General features: G+C 40.4%; 2 protein-coding genes and 1 non-coding gene across 3 annotated transcripts in view; 2 read left to right on the forward strand and 1 right to left on the reverse strand.

Annotated features, from left to right (window-relative positions):
- Nucleotides 1-667, forward strand: part of LOC121306946 (ras GTPase-activating-like protein IQGAP3) — a 6,565-nt gene extending 5,898 nt beyond the window's left edge. Inside the window, exon 8 of the mRNA XM_041238970.1 lies at nucleotides 557-667. Within this exon, the coding sequence (XP_041094904.1) occupies nucleotides 557-667 (111 nt within the window). The remainder of the gene's footprint in view (nucleotides 1-556) is intronic.
- A 2,578-nt stretch (nucleotides 668-3,245) lies between these two features.
- Nucleotides 3,246-8,655, reverse strand: jtb (jumping translocation breakpoint). Its single transcript, XM_041238875.1, has 6 exons — nucleotides 8,526-8,655; nucleotides 6,926-7,085; nucleotides 6,264-6,304; nucleotides 5,840-5,925; nucleotides 4,860-4,939; nucleotides 3,246-3,937 (listed from the first exon to the last, which is right to left on the reverse strand). The coding sequence occupies exons 2-6, from the start codon at nucleotides 7,045-7,047 to the stop codon at nucleotides 3,781-3,783; spliced, it is 486 nt and encodes a 161-aa protein (XP_041094809.1). The 5' UTR covers nucleotides 7,048-7,085; nucleotides 8,526-8,655; the 3' UTR covers nucleotides 3,246-3,780.
- A 13,164-nt stretch (nucleotides 8,656-21,819) lies between these two features.
- Nucleotides 21,820-21,892, forward strand: trnaa-agc. The gene has a single exon. It is a non-coding gene; the product is annotated as a tRNA-Ala (tRNA).
- Nucleotides 21,893-22,301: the final 409 nt, after the last annotated feature.

Raw genomic sequence — 22,301 nt, forward strand, 5'->3', positions numbered from 1 at the left:
TCCGCCTTTTCATATCACATGACCAATTCAGCTCAGTAGCAAGGATCCTAGGAATCAGTTTGCTGTGGAACAACAAGGATAAACTTAATTTTCTACGATGGCAGAGATGTTTTTGTTTTACATTTGGGGAGGGGCACAGCAGTGTGAACTGGGTCATAGTTTCAAGCCTGCGCTGAACTGGAGGGAGCATGTCAGTCTCCATGCCTCAAGCCTGCCCTGAACTGGAGGGAGCACCCTTTCTCTTAGGGGGTGAGGGAGCAGTTCAGTCTCCAAACCTCAAATTGTATGGTTAAAAGATACAGAATAGTAAGCGAGACATACACATTATTAATCGCTAGAGAACCGACAAAAAAGTAGTCTTTTAGAAGTGTGCATTTCCACAGAGTCCAGATGTCAAGCACTGTCCTCTGCATTCCTCTGATTCGATATACATCACCCTGGCAACTTGCCTGTCCAACCCTCAATAATTCATTTACTGATTCGAATTAAACCACTTCACCCCACCCAATCAGAAGTGGAAAGTGGAACTCCTGCTTGATACGTGCTTCATGCTTAGAACACTGAATTGAGCGCAGAAATCATTCCCAATCTCATGGAAAGCAGCAGCAGCAATGAGACGCAGAAATCCACTGGCACTAACAGGGCCTCTCGTCTCCACCCTTTGTGACCCAGGCAGCCCCCGTTACAGCTGATCAGCTCCAAACCGTGCTTCTTATCATCAGATCTGAAAAGGCTGCGGGGCGATTGGTAGTCTTTGGCAGTTGACATTTTAAACCCAGGGTTTCTGATTCTAGGTTTTAATCAGGAAACACTGATATAAAACAAAATTAAACACATTCTTAAGATACATAAGGAACCAAGCAGCTGTTCAAACGGTTTCTTCTTAAAACACATTTGAGAGCGACTCAAGTGTCACGAGTAGGAAACAGAGTTTGGAATGACAATGACCTCATTGCAAAAAAAAACCCCAAAAAAACTTTGCATAATTTTAATTTAAGGGTTAAGAGTTTTTGTGAACTTGGCACCAAAACAGCCATGGGAGTAAAATGGCCTGAAATACGAGGAGTGATTTAGTCTCATAACTTTTTTTTTTTTTTTTATGGCTATTGTATGTTAATCTGCCAAGAGCAGAGGGGAGTTCTCCCTACAGAATATGGAGTTTCAGTTGATTATTTAGTGATTTAATCTGGCATTTCTGCAGAGCCTGGAAATAATGAGATGATGCTGTTCCAGCAACACCTACACGTGTGAATCAAAAGGTCACGATGAAGGCTCATTAACTGTCCTGGGATTCCAATGGCATTTCTACACCATCGCCCACAAATACGGAGACATCATGCATCTCAGAATATCTTCATAAAAGGCTTTTTTTTTTACCTTTTCTGGGGAGGTTTTGCGCATTGACATGGTCAGCAATGTTAATCTACACGTTGTTTCCTTTTGCTGGTGGTTACTGAATTTGTAATGTTTGAAAGTTCGTCTTTGTTTTGTTCTATCATATCTATACTCTCCATCGCGAAAACATTTTGCATGAGCTACCTGTAGGGCTGGGAACGAAGACCTCTAGCATTTTAACACGCTCTTTGAAAGCCAGCGTGAGCGCTGATTGAATCCGGTTGAACAGACTGTGAACTGTGCATACCATGCTCGTGGTTTCACAGCGGGCACACAGTGGCCCTGCCCTCTCCTTCCTGCTGTCACTGCTTTTATTAGGGGAGCGCTAATAATCTGAACCATACTTCTACATGCACAATACAGGCTAGCAGAGTTTACAAGAATAAATACCAAGGGTCGAGAAGATGGAAGTTTTGTCAATGAAAACTAAATATTGATGATGGAAGTTGCTTCACTGTTAATAAGATACAATATTTGCAGTGGTCTGTTGCTACATTATTTGGTTCCCCGTGTCTATCAAATCCGAGCTAGGCACACATGTGCAATTTTGCCTGGCCAGGCAAAACACATTTTGAAAATGTAATGTGTGTGTGTGTGTGTATATACACAGTTGTAGTCAAAAGTTTACATACTCTAATGGAAATTTGTAATTTCTAGAAGTTTCTCAAAAACAACAATCTTTTCTAGCAAACAGTTTTGCTTTTGTGGATGAGGAAAAAGTTACAAGAAATATAGATGTCCTCAATTATGTATTTCAGCAATTACACCAGCAGGACTAAGTTAGCGGGTATTGTCAGTTTAATCATTCTCTGGGGGTAATTTCATTTCAGTTCCTTAGGTCACTTATGTTGTGGTTCTTGTGGATCCTGACTTTATCCATTTCATTTTTTACCACTTTTCTTTCTTTTTTTTAATAATAATTTCGCCCTAAGTACCATGATTAACAACACTATCTCCAATAGGGTCTCCAGAAGATGATGTAACAGCAAAACAAATTGTACCTCTTAAATATTTACAGCCAAAATACTATTCAGTACATATTTAGTTTATATACATTATATATACTTTAAAACATAAGCATAACACATCTATACTCCTGATACCAATATTGTGTACAATAACTTATTACAAATAATACAGTGGGCATGATAATTAATACTACCAAATGTTTGAGGGCTTGTTTACGAACACAAATATCACGTAATTCCTCACAGTCATGGATGTGCATAATTTGACTGATCACGTATGTTCAGAACACTCCTTCCATGTGAACTGTGACACACAATACAGTTGTGAATACACTTGGAAAGCTACATTTGAAAAAAATGAATAATAAATGCTGCGGTTAAGTGTTTTTTTTTTTTTTTTTTATATATGATAACATGAAAACAACCATGTTCTGGTATGAGACCTGCCCCGACCTGCCCACTGGTGACGACACATCATGTCTGAAGTGAAGCCGCCAACGTCTCCACGTTCAGAAGTGTGTGCTGGAAAGCCTTGTCAGAACACGGGGCCAGTAAGGGCGCAGAGACAGCATTGCCTCATGAATTCCCGTCTTTTTTCAGAAATGTCAGCTCTTACCATCAAGTAACTTTTTTTGTGATTTGTGAGATATATATATATATTATTTGTATATTATATAATAGATATATATTTATATATCTATATAATATGATATATATTTATATATCTATATAATATATTTATATATCTATATAATATGATATATATTTATATATCTATATAATATATATATATATATATATATAATATGATATATATTTATATATATATATATATATATATCTCTATCTCTATATATCTATATATATTATACACACACACACACACACACACCTGTTGTGTCTCTCTGTTTTAGAAGAATACTATTGATATGCACAATATCAAATTTTCATATCCTTGCCAGCCACTAATATGTAGCAAATGGCAGTGCAAAATAGGTTAAAATTTGCTACAATTACTTTATTGAAACATCACGCTGTTAAAATGCATCTCCTCCCCCACAACTGAAACAATGTCACACACATACACAGTAAAAACAGGGCCAAGTTACCATTCATTATATAAATGTCCTTTAAATTCAATTTAAAAAGCAAAAAGTGATTTGAATGATTTGAAATCCCTCTCAAGTTTACTCCAGACGAGTCACCAGCAGAGGGCAGTGTTATCCATTAAACACTCAGATGTTCAAGCAGCCTTGCCTGTTACTGTCTCCTCTGTAGTCTGCACACTTAAACATCTTCAGTCGTGTTCAAACTCACTTTGAAATCCTTCCCCCTGAAGTTTCAAACCCTGCTGCAGCTGGCTCCTTGAGAATGTCCGCTCTCAGCACTGTGGGTCCTGGGGAAGGGGTTTATTTTTTTAAATGGATTCAATCTGTTTGCGAACTTTCTCTGAAGCCAGCCGGTCAAGCGCCCGCTGCCTGACGACCACGAGGAAGGAGAAGACGAGGGTTAGACCCACCATGGAGCCCTCGAACTGCCAGAAGAGACGCTCCTCCATCACAGCAGAGCGGCAGCTGGGAGAGGAGGAGAGGAGAGGAGAGAAGGGGAGGAGGAGGAGGAGGATGAAGTGTTAGGAGAGGAGAGCAGAAAGAAGGATGGCAGAGGGTAGAGAGGAGGAGGGGAGGTGCAAGGAGGAAGAGGGTAGAGAGGAGGAGGGGAGGTGTGAGGAAAGAAGGAGGGTAGAGGGGAGAGAGGAGAGCAAAGACGAGAGGAAAGGAGTAGGGCAGAGGGGAGAGAGGAGGGGAGGTGCGAGAGGAAACCAAATTGATTTATGTACCCGTTTCCTTTTATCGATTTCAGTAATCAAAATTGACATACATTTGCTTAAGAATTCTCATTAGACAGAACAATGTAACCCCTGGTTATAAATAGCAAGCAGGGATGAATTACCCAAGACTAGAAGCAAGTTGTTTTTATTCATCCACATGAGGTCGCCGTGCAAGAAAGGGTTAATAATTCAGCGAATCAACTGCGATCCAGGGAGGTTCAGATAGTCGAATTACAACTGTGGAAATGTGACTTCACCCCAGTCAAGAAACCTCCTAAAATTATATATAATCCAACCTCCTGGCAATCCAAGATACTGCACCGCCCTGTAAATACATGATACTGCCCTGCTTGTGTGTAAATACAGGAACAGCAGAGCTGCACAAAACAATTAATTATCGGATCAAGCTTGTGTGGATCGCTGTTCTCCAGAGTAAGAAAAGCATCAAACCCAAGCAGGTATCAACCTGAGTTCTATGGAGAGCTCGATGCGAACTGAATAAGCAGTTGGTGCAGGTCTAGTGAACGGTACGAGAGGGTAGTTAATAGGGAAACTGAAATGGTGCTAGTCTAAGGAAGGGACAGGGCTTTCTTTAATTCAATGCATAAAGGTAAGTACATGTTTGATTATTGGTGAACAATAATGAATGACCACCAAGGAAAGCTCACCTTTTGTACTCATCCTTCTTGGACGTGGCGCAGTTGATTTTCTCCACGAAGCCGGTCGTGCTGCAAGCAAGCCAGGACATCTGAAAAAAAACACGAGCGACCTTTCAGAAAGCACACGGCTCGACAAAACGGGAATTCTGCATGCAAGACACCTGCAAAGACTAAACATTCACCGTGGAAGTTACTTCACTGGACATGGAGCTGCCCGGTTTGAAGAACTTGTCTGCTGCCACGGTCTCCATGGGAATCCAATCCTACGATGGCACACTTGAGCAGCTCATTTTAAGGTTCTTTTTCCTGATCCAGTTGTTTTAAATGTGAGCACCATCTATACGCAACTTCAAATGCTCTGGCTTTGTGTTCTGTGCGACATGATGAGTCATCGCTGTGTTACCTGTTTGGCAATGTGGGCAATAATCCTTACAATATCAGCTATAATAATAATAATTAGTAATTTGTCTGCAAACAAGCAAAAACAGTTCTCTGTTAAATATATTCATGCACAACTTTTAAATGTGTTTGGTTTACCTCAACATTACAGACTGGATTCAGTTTATTTTCTGATCGCTCTTCCTGCAGCGCTCAGAGGCACACCCCTGATCTCAAACTAGAGTGCAGTAGCGCGGGCATCTTAAATATCTTTGAAACAGACCTTCAAATTAACGGTGAAACGTTGTCAGGATGTTAGCAATGAAAATAAATTACAGGTATGCCATTTAAACAGCTGCAGCAACATGTGAAGACACACAACGCCACATCTTTTGGAACTTACGCTACTTACTGTTCAAGGCATGCAGACTGAACTGCTGGTTATCTCGTTCATCGCATTACAGTCCACCGAGGGACAAGCTGACACTTCAATTGTAAATATTGAATTTTTGGCTGTGGCTTGCTGGCGGACACCCCCCCCCCCCCTCCTTGTCACCCGTGTGCTGCTGCTGTGTGGATGGAGACCCGCCACTTGGTTCAACGGTACTCACAGCTTCGAAGGCGGTGCACTGAGAACACTCCTGAGCCACAACAAACTCCTCCACCTGCCAGCAGGGGGCAGACCCAGCAGCCATCGCTGGAGAGAGTGAGAGAGGGCCGTTAGATACACAGTAATGAAGCACAGAGACATGGCTGTAGATACACAGAAATGACGTAGAGTCAGGGCTGCAGATACACAGCAATGAAGCAGAGAGACAGGGCTGTAGATATACAGCAATGAAGCAGAGAGACAGGGCTGTAGATACACAGCAGAGTCAGGGCTGTAGATACACAGCAATGAAGCACAGAGACAGGGCTGTTGATGTACCAAGATACATCTGATGACACCTGCATCTTGACAAAGCACCCCGATTCAATCGATACACAGCGAATCATTACACCCCTCTGCAGAAATGAATGAGAAAGTATCTGCACCTTTTGATTGGTCTTCACTCTTCACAGCTGCGCCGCAGATTCTACAAAGAATTTCAAGAGGCAGTGAGAAAAAGAGGCTTTCAGAACGAATCTAAGCAAGACTAAGACATCCAGAAATCAACTGTATTAAACTCTTAGATGAAAGCATCTGCCTTGTCTTTGAAACACAGTGAAATAAAAGAAACTTAATTACTGCATTCAAGTGCTACATGAAGCCTAGCTAGCTGCTTACGGGAATTACACATCACATCAACTTCTGTTTCTCAATTCCAATTCCTTTTTCAAATCAATTGCCTTTCAAATCAACACATCATTGATCACAATTGAAATTAGCAGTATTCTGTGAAAATCACCTTCACACAGTGACACAACTTCATCTGAGGCCACCGTTTGCGAGTCAATTAAATTGGCTGAATTAACATACTTGTATAATCACAACAAATATTACTAATATATCAATTCCTTCAAAAGGAACTGGAATTGGAATCAGAATTGAAAAACAGGAACTGACCCCCGACCCTGCACACAATTCATACCACGTAGAGTTTGAAATATGTGGATTCCAAATCTGCTTTTTGGGTTTTATGCCTGATGGACACAGTGAAGTTGACTGCAGTGTATCACAGCAGGAGAAGAGAAATGGATTCACACAATGCTCTCACCTAGTTGCAGTTAAAAGCCACAGCACTGTATAGACAGCAACGCATCGGGGGCTGAAGCTCAGTCTTGGGGTCAGTCTTGTGCTGAACTGGCACACAGGCTGAATTCTGCAGTCGCTCTCCATTCTCTTCACTTCAACGGGGACTCCCTTTTCAGAGCAGCCTGGAGAAGATCAAAAGACAAAAAGAAAATGGTACATCGAACTGGCAGGCTAGCATGCGGTAGGAATTTGTACTTGATTTAGAGTAAGTCAAAGGAGTTGGGTGGTGTAAATTTAGCCCTCAGCTGGTATTAATGTACAACACAAGACAAAAATAGAGTAGGCTTGAGGCATGGAGACTGAATTGCTCCCTCACCCCCCTAAGAGAAAGGGTGCTCCCTCCAGTCCAGTGCAGGGTTGAGGCATGCAGACTGAACTGTTCCCTCCCTCATCCCCTAAGAGAAAGGGTGCTCCCTCCAGTCCAGAGCAGGCTTGAGGCATACAGACTGAACTGCTCCCTCACCCCCCTAAGAGAAAGGGTGCTCCCTCCAGTCCAGGGCAGGCTTGAGGCATGCAGACTGAACTGCTCCCTCACCCCCCTAAGAGAAAGGGTGCTCCCTCCAGTCCAGGGCAGGCTTGAGGCATGCAGACTGAACTGCTCCCTCACCCCCCTAAGAGAAAGGGTGCTCCCTCCAGTCCAAGGCAAGCTTGAGGCATGGAGACTGAACTGCTCCCTCACCCTCCCGCCCCATAGGGCAGTACATGTATATAGCATGACAAACAACAAATAGTTCCATGCAAAGTATTACACCTGTAAAATAAGAAAGAAGTTGAAACACATTGCACCCGTACACCTTGTTAGCTAACGCGACTAATTAAAATGCGCAGCATAAATATGTACCTAAGGACACTAATAACAAGAAAGACACGTCACCACCACAAAGCCACACCTTGATGACTTAGGATAAATTCGCGCTGACGAATGACCCACATAACCGTAGAGTCGGGCAGCTGTTTGATGTATATATTATATGAATCCGAGGAGGCTTACCCCAGACTGTAATTGTTTTCACAAATCTGACATTAGTATTTTTTTTTTACAGAATTTACTCAGGTAATGATAATATAATCTTAGGTTAAAAAACGTACCTCTCTCCTCTAAATATCTAGCATAATGTGTACCGTTCTCATGACTAGACGACTGCAAACACACGCCAATCCTTCCCATGAATTAATCGCACTGGCTATTTACTGACATTGCATTCGCTATGTATTTGTTTATTACTGCGAGGTCAGAAATCGACTGTACTTAAAAACATATCTGTGTGTGAAAAGATGGGATTAAAAAAATAACACATTTAATGTATTTCAACTTTATGAACATAAAAACATAAGAAATTTTACAAACGAGAGGAGGCCATTCGGCCCATCTTGCTCGTTTGGTTGTTAGTAGCTTATTGATCCCAGACTCTCATCAAGCAGCTTCTTGAAGGATCCCAGGGTGCCAACAACATTGCAGGGGAGCTGGTTCATTCAAGCATTTTTACATTTCCTAGTATATAAGCATGCATTTTATGAAATAAACCCGTTGTCCACCTGCCCTGATAAAAACATATACTCACGGGACTGAACTAGTGCCGTTACGCGGGAAACGCCACCTTTTCCTTTGACTTTACTTTCTTAATGTGAATAGTTTTGTTTATCTCCTGCTACCGTCTCCTTGTTCAGCCATTTTTAAATGTTTTTTGGGGGTAGAGGGCCACCCGGTCCTAACATGTCAGCTACAAACTCCGCGGAGGGAGACCCCTAGCGAGCGCCACCACGTACAATAAGGACTTTTAGTTTTAGTTTCATTTTTTTTTTTTTTTTTACCAGTCATCACAAAATATGTCAAATAAATCATCAGTTACTATGAAATGTTTTTACACATTGTTTTACACAATTCCGCAAAAATAAAGTTTGCAATGCATACTTGATATAAGGGCAACTTCTCAACAGTAATGTTGTTGAAGCTGACACCCTGGGATCCTTCAAGAAGCTGCTTGATGAGATTTTGGGATCAATAAGCTACTAACAACCAAACGAGCAAGATGGGCCGAATGGCCTCCTCTCGTTTGTAAACTTTCTTATGTTCTAAAAAAACACTAAATAAACCTACTTAAGATGTTGCTTCAGAATTGATACTGCAAAACACACTTTTTTTTTTTTTTTTTTTAAATGTAATGTAAGACAATGCTACTACATTTTACAATTTACGTTTTTATTGCGCTTGGTCATAACTGAACAACTGATTGCGCTAATGCAGCCCCCAGATGTAAGTGAAGAATGCAGAATATTCGAGTGCTTGAGCCGGAATGCTGCAAACCCTTACCGATGGAAAATGTATTTTATAAATATATTAGCAGACTATATATATATAGTCATTTTAGTCTTAAGGTTTTTAAAATTCTTGAATGTTTATTTATTTGCATTTGTGTAACTACTAACTACTTTAAAAGTATTAAAAAATAATATTAGAGTATGATTTATATATTGTACAAGTGTGCAAATATACTGGCATGTATTCTATAATACATTTTGTAATCTTCAATATATTGAAATATATTTTCGTTCCGTAAGCGAGGTTTATGAATGAAGGTAAACGTGAAATTAACTACATTGTTACACTATAAGGAGGACAGACCGATGTTTGTATCGGAAGACATAGATATCTGCGGAGTAAGTTCAAAAGAGGTGAAAAAGACTGACAGACTTTAAGATTTGATATTTATACCTTCGTAAGCAAGTGGCGATTCTACTCCCATTTAGGGTTTGCACTCTATCATTGCGCACTCCCTCTGCGGGCGGGGGGGAGAGGGGGGGTGCGCTCTGCCCATGACGTGTTGCAGACCATGCTGTACAAAGCACAGCACACCCATCTTGTCTTTCAGTTCCCCTCCCCATCTCACACTGTCTCTGCTAGTCTTTGGCGCTCAGCTCAGACACCCATTTGTGACCGAGTCCTGTTAGGCTATGCAAAACTAAACGCAGCTGGTTTTACCGATGGGAAATGAAAGAACTTGAAACTTACACAATACTGTATAGAAACTTAATATAAAAGCATATTAAAGCAACTGAATTAGCAAGCACATCAAAACAACTTAACTATAAAAGCACATTGAAACACAATCTGAACATAATGAAAAACTTAAATCAATAATCTGTTACATGATTAATACCTCATGCAGAAGCCTTCACTACAGTCCTCCCCTTTTGTGCTAGTTGTACAACTACAATCAAGAACAGCCACGTGATTATGTATCATATTAGGTACTCCTGGGCTTCATAAAGCTATTTGAGCAACACTGTAGCACTGTAATGAGTCAGAAACTGTTGTATCCAAGAATTAATGAGGTCACTATGGCATTCTTAATAGCATATTGCTTGCAAGATTTTGTTCCCCTGTTGCAGCCTCTCACCATCGGTCACCCTTGAAAATCAGGATCAGGATTCTCACTTTCTATACAATCTGAGCTTCATTAATTCAAAGTGGGCTACCGCTTCACCGGCTTGCAACTCATTACATGCTTTTTGCAATCGGATTTCAGCCAACCCTTTATTGGCAGTGAGCCTCTCTGGATCTCTCGCTTGTTCTTGGGGGGGGGGGGTTCCTTCCCCCACCCCCTCATGTTGGGGTGTGATGCTTTCCACCTACAGTCTGCTGAATCAGGATTTTTAAAATGATGTGCAATATTTCAATTGTCTCTTCCAATCATAAGTGACAGTCTTTAATGTTGTGACCACAGCACTGTTTGATCACTACAGCCTTGGATTAAGTCCATCAAATGATATCAAAACTTTAATTAACTGTAAAAATTTCAAATGCTTGCAACGTCATTTATACAAACTTCTTAGCTTAAATGTGGGGTCTATTGTATGCAATCACCTTTACCAATATCAAATCTTGCTTCTGCTTTTTAATCAAACGTTTCAGAGACCAGGTGAGTGGTTATGTTTGTATTAATTGGGGTGACTGTACCATACCACTATCCTTTCTTTGTACTTCAAAATTGTAACCATTGTCTGTTATTTGTATGTGGCTTGCAATTCTGATCAAACATAACATTAAGATTACCAAGATTAAACATACCATATGTTAATACTTAAATAATTATTCAAAACAGTTTTACACTCTGGACCGATAGTGATGTCTTCCTCCAGTAGGGGGTTCATTTGTAGGCAATGCCCTGGTTGATCATTTTGCAGGAGGTCAGTGTTATGTTTTGAATTGATTGCTCATGTTATAGTTATTCATCTACAAAAAAAGTGTCATTATTCTTCAAGAGATAGGTGTTATCCAACCATTATTTTGGTGGCTGGCATTGTCCCTCCTCATACATTCCTTCATACTGTTCTGACCATAACAAATTTGGGAGCATCATTATTGGACCAAAGCCCTACCTCTAACTCCAAACATTTTGCACAATGCTTTAAAGACTTTTCTAGTAAAGTGAGGTCCTTGGTTAGAATTGATCTCCAGGGGCATCCCCCATGTGAGTATCAATTTTTCCCCATAAGATATGCGCCACCATCAGTGCAGTGTTGTTTCTGGTCAGAAATATTTCAGGCCGTTTTGTAAATTGGTCCAGTATCACAAGATTGTATTGTAATCCCCCTTTGGTCATTGGTAAAGGTCCAATGAAGTCAATTTGTAACCTTTCCCAAGGGCCACAAGGGGGCGCTGGTCTAGACAGGCGGACTTAACTTGAGCACAAATCAAAACCCAGCTTGCAGACATTCACCATGTTAGTATGCATGAACCAAAGCGGCATTAACACCCCCATGATAGTATTCATGATACAGTTGTGTCAGAGGGTGCTGCAGTGAGGCTGGAACCACCCAAGTGTACTCCCGTATTACGAGACCCTGGGAGACCAGAACGAGGGGTCCTTCTTAACAGAGGGTGCTCGTTCACCTTCCGTGGTCCATAGCTCCTTTTGTGCTGCTTTCAGGTCAGGAAGCTGTACTTGTGTCAAGCGTTGCTATCAGTGTTGTCCATGGAGATCCAATGAGGGAGCCTGGTTAAGCAGCCATATCAACTGTCTGACTGTGGTGTTCATGTATGGTGGGGTTGGAAGCTTGATTGGCCTTGACTTTAATGACCGAACGTTCAAAGCATGTCTGTGCCAAGTCACATATTGTCTGGATCAGTGTATGGTGTTTGACAGGCTCATCTGATGATGTCACAATCCCTTGTCCGGCCCACTGCGCAATGTAATCATGTGCTGTGCTGAATACATAACGACTATCAGTATAAATGCATACAGGGCCGGCTGTAGGACGGATATGAGGTTTGCGAGTTTGGAAACTTGTGCCAATTGAACCCCGGGAGCTGGAATGCGTGGCATTCATCAGTGTCTGGCTGATAAGCTGCAAAGCCTGTTTTGAAACGTCCATCCAGGCAATACCTGGAACCATCAATGTGCCAGGGAGCTTGGCTCAGTTTCTGTTGATCAGACACGATATCTGGTTCGACAGGCTGGTATGTGCATTCATGTGGCTCCCCATCAGTGAGGAGCATGTCAGCAGTCAAGAGTTTATCATCCTTAAGTGTGTCCATGTTGCGGTGCAAGAGACCCGCTGTCCAGCGGACCAGTCGGACTGATTCATTTCCTCAATCCACGTTAGGGGCATAGCTTTGTTTGGGTTGCCTTTTAAATGTTCATAGAGAGACTGAGTCAATATTGTGAACACTGGCATGTACTCTCTAAGAAAATGAGTGACTCCCAGCACTGGGCATAGACCTGTCGTCAAGGACTTTGGCATCTGTAATATTGCTTGCTTTCAAGCAGGGTCAATGCCTCTTTCCCTGTGTTATCTCATGGACTAAAAACGTCAGCACTGCCTTTTTCAGGTTCAATTTTAGTCCTTCTGCTTAGATTTCAATAAAAATCTGTTGCAGGGTTTCTGAAAACACTGTTTACGCAGTCCGTTCCCCATCAGTCTCGTATTTCGTGTCCGTTCCTGTTGCAGTTTTCATATGTCAGATTAATGTTTGGTCCTTTTTTAATTTTCGCCATCCTCTTTCCTCTGATACACTGCAGCTTATTTTACTCTTATCCTTTTTTCTTTTCAAACAACTTTAGTTTGCTCTCTATTCTTTCTCCCCATTTCATAATTTCCACATATGTGCATTCTGTCAGTCCCCCCCCCGTACATAAGGGCTTTCTGTAAACAGGGGCCTGCTCCGTCTAGTGTCAAGCGTACAAACGCTGGGTCCAGCAAAATTGTTGTCATTATATGTTTTATACAATTTCTACTTTTCATCTAGATGTGTAGAGAATGGTTCTCTAGCCCCTTGTTGTCTATCTGGGATCCTTCTCCAGTCTACTATGGGAATATCTCTGGCTGCTTCTATTCTTATTTTTATTCTAGCTTCGTTCCACTGTGTGTTTACTTCCTGTTGGGTTTTACCCTTGAATGGGTAAAATCCTTTCTTTCTCATTTCTTTTAGTGCTCGATTCACTTTGACTAGCACTTGTTCTATGTATGATAGATGATTGGCTGTTTTAATGCGACTGTTTTCCCTTGTTAAGCGCTCTGAAGTGCCACAAGAGGGTCTTTCAGTGGCCAAGGCTTATCTTAAGAAACTGAGCCTGGCAACGGGTTCGAATTGCAAAAAAGTCTGCCGTAGAACATACCAGGATTGTAATTACGTAACTCGGCTTGCCTCAGAGGGTCTTACGGTCGATATTTTGACGTCACCTGGCTCCACACCAGGATTTACAATTTGTCGCTATTTTCCACTGGATCAGTTCTAATATTTGTAAGATTGAACAAAGAACATGCATGTCTCCCCTGTTTTCTGCCTCCTGTTGAAACGCTGCAGTCAGGAGGGGCTGAACCCCCCAGTCTCTTATTAATGAATTGCACTTCCCTTCTGGGTGATATGCATTTCATTTCTCCCCTCTCATGTGACCCAGGCACATCAACAGTGCAGTTCATTCAATCTGTTGAATGGGTTGAAGCCGGGCTGAGCTCGTTCAAAAACAGGAAAGCCCAAATCCACCTGCCTTTATTTTACGCTGTCTGTCCCTTTTTCTCTCGAGGCTGCTGCTTTCAACAGTGCTTTAACTTAAGCTCAGCAATATTTTTCTGTGTTCAGCAATCTATTTATTTAATTAATTAAATTACTTACCCCTACCGTCTGTTTGAGGTAATCAGTTATTAAATAAACTATACAGTACATATATATATTTGAGTATTACTTATATTACTATATATATAAGTAATAATAAGTAATAAATGTATATTATTTATATGTATTTTTTTCTTGTTGATAACCACGTCAGGCTTCTTTTCCGGATGTTTTTTAATTACTATTTTTTTTTTATACTGTTTGTCGGGTCTATATAAATTAACTGCTGGTTCTTGAAAATAAAAATCTACTTCATTGTTAATTGGTGTTTTTTTTTTTTTGTTTTTTTTTTGTTTGTTTTTTTTTTTTTTTTCCTGTGGCCTTAACTGTCACTTCCATTGAAGATCTTATTTTTTCCTGTTCTCAGTCTTTGAGCTTGGGATTGATTTAGATTCAGTACATTCTGTGTGTTTAACATATTTGTCTCATTTCAACAGCTCACTTTTTATATTATTATTTGCTTAATCTTGTTGATAGCCACTTCATTTTTTGATATATATATATATATATATATATATATATATATATATATATATATATATATATATATATATATATATAGATAGATAGATAGATAGATAGATAGATAGATATTCTGTTTCTTTGTAGCTGATCTGAGAAATGAACACCCAAAAATTTTCATTACCAGCCACTGCTGGCTACAATGTAATGTATCCTAAAATGTGCTGATTAAATATCCAATTCACTTTCTCTTTGGTAAACTGTACATTTAAATTTGGAGTGCACTCTGTTTATAAGAATTACTGATACAAGAATCAACCACTTATTTTGATCAGAACCACTGGGATCAAATCATTCCTGTACTAACCATGCTAAAATACTCTGCTTGGCAGAATAAAGCATTCCAGGAGGACTTGGTTTGATTGTTTTGATGTACTGTCCTCAATGTCTGAGCATCATTGTCATTTGTGTGCTGTATTTAAACAGCTGATGTGCGGGGGGGGGGGGGGGGATTTAGCTCTGGTAAGTGTAATTAGTCTTTTGCTAATTGTAATCATATGAGTCGGCTTCTAAGAATCAAGAGCTTATAAGAATCGAATCTTCCGGATGTAATTCTTATAAGCAAAGTGCACAGAAAAAAAATGGAAAAAATCTCGCCCCCTTTCACGTGTAAAACAAACAGAAATCGTACCTAATGGCCTACAAGGGTAATTCAATATGTTAACGTAACATTATTGAAGTTTCATTTGACTTTATGAAGAAACACCAGTTAATTCTGTAAGATGATGTAAAACATTTGCTCAGAGCTGTACAAGTTAAGACTTTAATAAGCTGTATCCGATATTGGCTTTCTATTGTTTTCCATATATTAAAAACTGACAAATGTAAAATGTCAAATCTAGCGTGAAATAATGTACGGCTTTTCTGTGCTTTCTTTGATTACCTGATGTTAAATAACAGATCTAAATTATGTTTATAAATGGGTTTTTGTTTGTTTTTTTGTTAAATTCTAGGTGATGCAAAACTTTCGGCCACAGCTGTAGACTGATATAAAGAAACACCCGGTGCTCTGAAATTGCGCAGGAAACCTGCTTGTTGTGTAAGGTGTGGGGCGATGTGTTTGTTCAGTGCCTCTCACTTTGTAAAATGCCTCTGTTCTTACTGACCACACAAACCACAGGTTAACAGGATGGGGTGTAATGGAAAATATCTTTTGCTGCTGTTCAAAAATAGTTGGCAGTCCAGTCTTGACAATTACAGCCACGACCCTTTCACGTTCTGATTATCACCGCGGGACTTTAATTAAAGATATTTCAAAAGCTTATAGATGTCCCATCAGAAATCGAACAGAAGAAAGCAGTTTATGTTTAAAGGTAAAGAATCCACATTCTCAAAACGACATGCAAAATATAATCTATAGTATAAACTATAATCCATGTAGTATAATCTGTAATCCACATATTATACACTAATGCCTATAGTATAAGATATGTTCCCACAGTGGTTCAGAAGATGATCTTTAGGCATTGGAAATCCCCTGCAATGCCGCATGTTAACGAAGAGCGAAGAAATACATTGTAAACACTGAGAGATTATACAGCGCAGAGGAAGCTGCTTCACACCCCTCTGAAATCACAATAGAAATACATATATATTACTTATGTACTGATATATACATTATATTGTATATATATATCCAGGATACACGGACATGTATGCACACATTACCCTAACACCTACTGATGTCACTCGGCAGTCTGTTGTCCGGTTTGACCACAACTTCTTCAGAACAAAAGCAGGTAAGAGGAGCTGTAAGTGTGAAGTTGCCGAGACGTATTGTTTCCACCCGCCTTCATCATGCTCGCCTCTGTCATTCTCTACTCTCTCAGCCTGCAAGGTAAAACACGGACCGTTTCTTTCATTCTTTGGTCATGTTTGATATTTTGCATTAAATGGAGTGTTTAAATGGACACAGTAACGTGTATCTGACACTAAGATTTTTTTTCTGGGAGCACGCAGTTCCGTGCTAATGTCAGTGTGGGATTTGGTTTGTTTTTTTCGAGATATGGTTTCTATTAGTTCAGTTTATTTACTAACTATTAATCTAAAACCCTGTTTGGGTTTCTCTGAAATTCTTGGGAATCCGTGCATTGCAACTTCTCTGAAGAAACGTTCTTATGTAATATATGGATTATGTACAGACTGAGCGTGTGTGTTATGTTAGAATATAATTAATCACCAGAGTGACTGATCTACACAATCATAATCTCTATCACTACACGTGACAGAGCTGTGAACGTTGCCCTAACACGAGGCGTGGAGGGGAAGGCTGTTCATTTTGAATTTAGTACTGATCTATACATAATACTTCAGCTGTGTGATCTCCAAGGTTACAAACTAGCGTAACCGGCACAAGCAGAGAGAACGTCTCAATGCAATTAAACAGAAGCAGGTTTTCAAGCATCCAGAATCCAAAATCCAAAATCATCGTCCTCACGTCTCCAACTCCCTCGTCTTGGGATCAGGGTTGACTCGCATGTTCACATGTAAATTGTTTACCAGCCGGGATTATAGGTCCAGCCGTGAAGTAAATGTATTATAACTGTTGTTGTTGTTTTGTGTTGCAGCAGCGGCGGCTCAGGTTTGGCAATACCCGTCGGTAGTGAGAGCCGAGGCCGGCAGCACTGTGATCTTGACCTGTGATATGAGAGACTTTTAGCTATTGCTACTGCATCGTGTGGTTCCGTGTGCAGCGCCTCACCGCGGTCATGGAGCCCTTCGTGAACGCCGGTTCTCGGGATGACTGACCCTGACCAGCGTGAGGCACTCCGCTACCTTCTACTGCGCTTTCGTGAAGGGTTCCTCCGTGTACCTGGGGAATGGATCAGCACCGATCGCGACGAGTAAGAAAAGAGAACGCTGCCCGGGATATCATTCCCTTTTACTCACTGTTTGAAGAATCATAAACTAGGATAGCAAACAGGAAGAACAGAATATTCTGCAGATGATATAAAACGCAGTAACGGCATTGCTGTTTTTGTTATTTTACGCGGCATTGCTGATTTCTCATTATACCGAAGGGGATGTGTAGGGTTGTATTGGAAGTAACGTTTTTATAGTAATGTTTTTCTACTGAGGTGCAGCCTGTAGTAAATTTAAAAGCTGCATGAAGTACTTTGATATTTTCATTTCTTCTTTTTTTTCTCGCTCTGTAGATAGCTCTCTCAGACCTCCATCCATTGCAATCCTCGCCCCCTCTGCCGGTGAAGTCCAGTCCAGCGGTTCCGCTACTTTAGTGTGCCTGGTGTTCCGAGCAGGCTCGCGTCTACTGGGACATAGCGGGGGGTGTTCGACACGGACTGACCGACTCCGGGTCCGGAGATTCCAGTGACTCCACTCCGGACTTTATCAGGAATCAGATCACCATTCCGGGCGAGGTCTGGAGCAGCGGGGCCGAGTGTACCTGTGTAGTGGAAACGGAGAGCGGGCGGAATGTGAGCAAAAGCGTGACACAGATCGGTAAGCGGTGTTACTGGATGAGTGTGACGTCATGAATACAAACAGTAATTTGTGTTTGGTCTCGTTTTCTACAGAACATGGCCGGGTTGATTTCACTTTACTCCTGATGAGAAGTTTGGAAATAGTTTCCTTTCTCGCGGCGGGTATTATAATAATATTGGCAATGCGTGGTGTGTGGAGGATGAATTAACTGGACTGAAACCAGTGCGCTTATTTGAACTGCAAAACTTGTATTTGATCGTGTGCACTGTACAATGTATCAGTGTACAGCTAAATGTTTTTTTTTTTTTTTTTTTTTTTTGTTTTTTGTGGAGAGCAACAAATTAATTCACAGTAAATAACTGTTAGTTTGCATTTAAAAGTTATTAATTGCAAGGCGAGTTTTCACTGTTTGAAAAGAACATCTGAACATGTTTAAAACGCTAACTGTCTAAATGAAGGCTAAAATGGTTTATAATACCACTTCAATTGATTGGTTACCGTCAATCAATTTTGAAAGGCAGGTATGAAAAATCGTACATTTTTATGATTATAATATGAAATGTTTTTATTATTATTATTATTTGCAAATTCAAAAAGCTGTGCTCATTAAATATCCAATCTACTTTTTATTTGCTAATCTGTAGCTTAACAAGTTAATTAATTTGTTATTTTTGATAGCAAAAAAGAGACGAGATCTCGCACCCTTTCAACTGTAAACGTTTAAAGCTACCAATCGGGTCTAAAGAACGGGTCGAATTCATGAAATACCACATTGGCCTCCAATGAAAAGCCAATATCAGAGACAGGCTATTAAATGAATCCTTACCTTGTACAGCTGTGGCAAAACGTTTTGCTTCACAATACAGAATTAACTAATGTTGCTTCATAAAGTCAAATAAAACCAGTTGAATAATGTTACGTTAACATGCTGAATTGTATACCGCTTTGTAGTTTTCTATATAATTAATGAAAAACTAACACAATATGAAAATGATGATATTTCGAAATCTATCATGAAATGTTAAGGCCTCTTGCTGTTTTAGGTTCCGGTAGTCATTTTGTAGTGTATTTGATTATGTGATGTAAAAAAAGATCTAAATTATGTCCACGTAGTTTTTGTTTTTAATTATGTCTCAGCCATGTGATGCAAAACCCTCGGCCACACCTGTAGACTGATACAAAGAAGGAACACGCAGCGATTCTGATGTTGTACAGGATACCCGCTTGCTGTGTGATCGCTTATTGAACAGGATGCCTGCTTGCTGTGTGATCTCTTATTGAGCAGGATGCCTGCTTGCTGTGTGATCGCTTATTGAACAGGATGCCTGCTTGCTGTATGATTGCTTATTGAGCAGGATGCCTGCTTGCTGTGTGACGGCTTATTGAACAGGATGCCTGCTTGCTGTATGATTGCTTATTGAGCAGGATGCCTGCTTGCTGTGTGACGGCTTATTGAGCAGGATGCCTGCTTGCTGTGTGATGGCTTATTGAACAGGATGCCTGCTTGCTGTGTGATGGCTTATTGAACAGGATGCCTGCTTGCTGTGTGATTGCTTATTGAACAGGATGCCTGCTTGCTGTGTGATTGCTTATTGAACAGGATGCCTGCTTGCTGTGTGATCGCTTATTGAACAGGATGCCTGCTTGCTGTGTGATGGCTTATTGAACAGGATGCCTGCTTGCTGTGTGATTGCTTATTGAACAGGATGCCTGCTTGCTGTGTGATGGCTTATTGAACAGGATGCCTGCTTGCTGTGTGATTGCTTATTGAACAGGATACCCGCTTGCTGTGTGATGGCTTATTGAACAGGATGCCTGCTTGCTGTATGATTGCTTATTGAACAGGATGCCTGCTTGCTGTATGATTGCTTATTGAACAGGATGCCTGCTTGCTGTGTAAATTGTAGGGCAATGTGTTTGTTTAGTGACTCTCATATACTCTGTAAAATGTCTCTGTTCTTACTGCCCAGAGAAACCGCAAGTTACACCTGTCTCGTAGAGGTTCAACAATAGCAGCAGGGCAGTCTTGACAATCCATGTTCCGTTCCGTGCTCACATTCTCACCGCGGGATTATAAAAGATGTTACTAAAGTCTGTAGATGTTCCATTGCAAATTGAACAGAAGAAAGCACTGTTTATGTTTAAGGTAACAAATTCTCATTCTCCATGACAGTACTAGCGTTAACAATAGTAATGTTGTGATGTTTCATTTTATTTTTCTGTTTGGTCTCATTTTCTTACAGAACATGGGCGCGCTGATTTCACTTTGCTGGTGATGAGAAGTTTGGAAATAGTTTCCTTTCTCACGGCGGTTGTTATAATAATAGTCGCAATGCATCATGTGTCGAAGAGGAATTAACTGGACTGAAACCTGTGCTCTTATTTCAACTACAACACTTGCATTTGATCCTATGTATTGTACACTATATCAGTGTACAGCAGCTACAGCCAAAAGTTTAGCATCACCCTATAGATTTAACAGATTTTACTCGATAAAGTTAAACAAAACCTGATGAATAATGTTAAGTTAGCATAATGAATTACATACTGCTGTGTAGTTTTGCATATACTTAACGAAAAATTGACAACTGATAACATGAAATGCTGTGCTAATACTGTAGCTTTTGGGAGACTTTTGTGGTATTATTTTCAGTTTCCTTGATTACCTGTTCAAGCCTTTGCTAGGTGATGCAAAATGTTTGGCCATTACTGTAAATCTAAATATTTGCTGATATTTTTTTTGTGGAGAGCTACAAATTCATCCACAAATAAATGACTGTTATATTAGGTTGTCATTTTTATAATATCTAAGCGACTTTTCACTGTTTGAAAACAACATGTGAAAATGTTTAAAATGTAAACTGTTTTAAATAAGGGCTAAATTATTATACTACCATTGTACTCGATTGCTTCCGCTACCCTTCTTTTTAAGATGTGGCATCTGGGCTCTTCTCCACCAGCACTGAATGATTTTCATTCTTCTGTAAATCTATCTGTACCAGACTCTGAGCCCACAGTGTTAGTTCCCAAATGACAAGAAACAAACATGACCATGTTCACGGATATGATCGACTGGGAGTTATTTTTTATTTTCATTATCAGGAGCTGCTTCCAGGTGCTGGTTACCTGCAATCGAAATATAAAAACAGGCTAGACCAGGCAGTGTCTTTATAGAAGTAGACACCAGCGCCATCTAGCGGTCTGCCAAAGAATTGGGTGTTCTGGTCTCCGCATGGAGGCGTGGGTTCAAATCCCACTTCTGATAGTTATATTTTATTTTTTTTAATAGGAATAAATGTGTTCATTTTACTATAAAAGATTGTTTCAAGGAAATCTATAACTGTGCAGTCGATTTATTTCTACCAATTGCCCTTTAAATGACCAGTAACTGCAGAGCGATGAGAAAGGCGGGTTTGTCCCTTTGTGTGCTACTACTCGCCGGGCCAGCATGCAATGCTTCATCTTTAATGGACTGTCAGATATTAAAAAGAAAGAAATGCATTACAGAGGATTAGGACAGATTGAAGAAGCGAAGCCACAGCACACAGCACAGGGACAGAGAGGTGGAATTTTAAAAGCTACTGAATCAACGAGCTGATGCTAGTTTTCAAAGAAATTGAAACGTACCTCTAGTCGAAATATTTGCTATTTAGTTCATTCATTTATTTTTGGAATTTGCAAATGGAAGACAACATTGCCAAGGGACAAAAAACTCCAATATAAATGACTCCTATCAAGCTGCGATATAACCTATGTGAATAAACGCGCTACTATAAGGGGAATTAGCTCAAATGGTAGAGCGCTCGCTTAGCATGCGAGAGGTAGCGGGATCGATGCCCGCATTCTCCAAATAGTTTTAACGTATGTAATTTTTTGTAAACAGAGACGCCCGACCTACATGTGTATTTTAAAGTACAGTCACCTAATTTGTTTTGGGAAGCCTGTTATTGTAAATATTTTTAATTGTCGTTTTTTCTCATCTGCCAGCAAATTCACTAAAATACGTCCCAAACATCAAACTGCTTCTGTTTGCAAACCGTCCAACCAGCTACAGTGGCACTGAACAGTTTTTAAAGTGGGGGTGCTGAAAGCCATTGAACAAAACTGTAACCCCTGTGTATGTTGGAAGCCATGCAGAGCCAAGGGGGTGCTGCCACACCCCCAGCACCCCTCGTTCCAGCGCCCTTGACCAGCTAACTCTGAACTTGTTAGGCATCATCCTGGGGACAAATTCAAATAGGAAAAAACGGTGTTCTTT

The sequence above is a fragment of the Polyodon spathula genome, chromosome 51 (assembly GCF_017654505.1).
Source record: "Polyodon spathula isolate WHYD16114869_AA chromosome 51, ASM1765450v1, whole genome shotgun sequence".
Lineage (NCBI taxonomy): Eukaryota > Metazoa > Chordata > Actinopteri > Acipenseriformes > Polyodontidae > Polyodon > Polyodon spathula.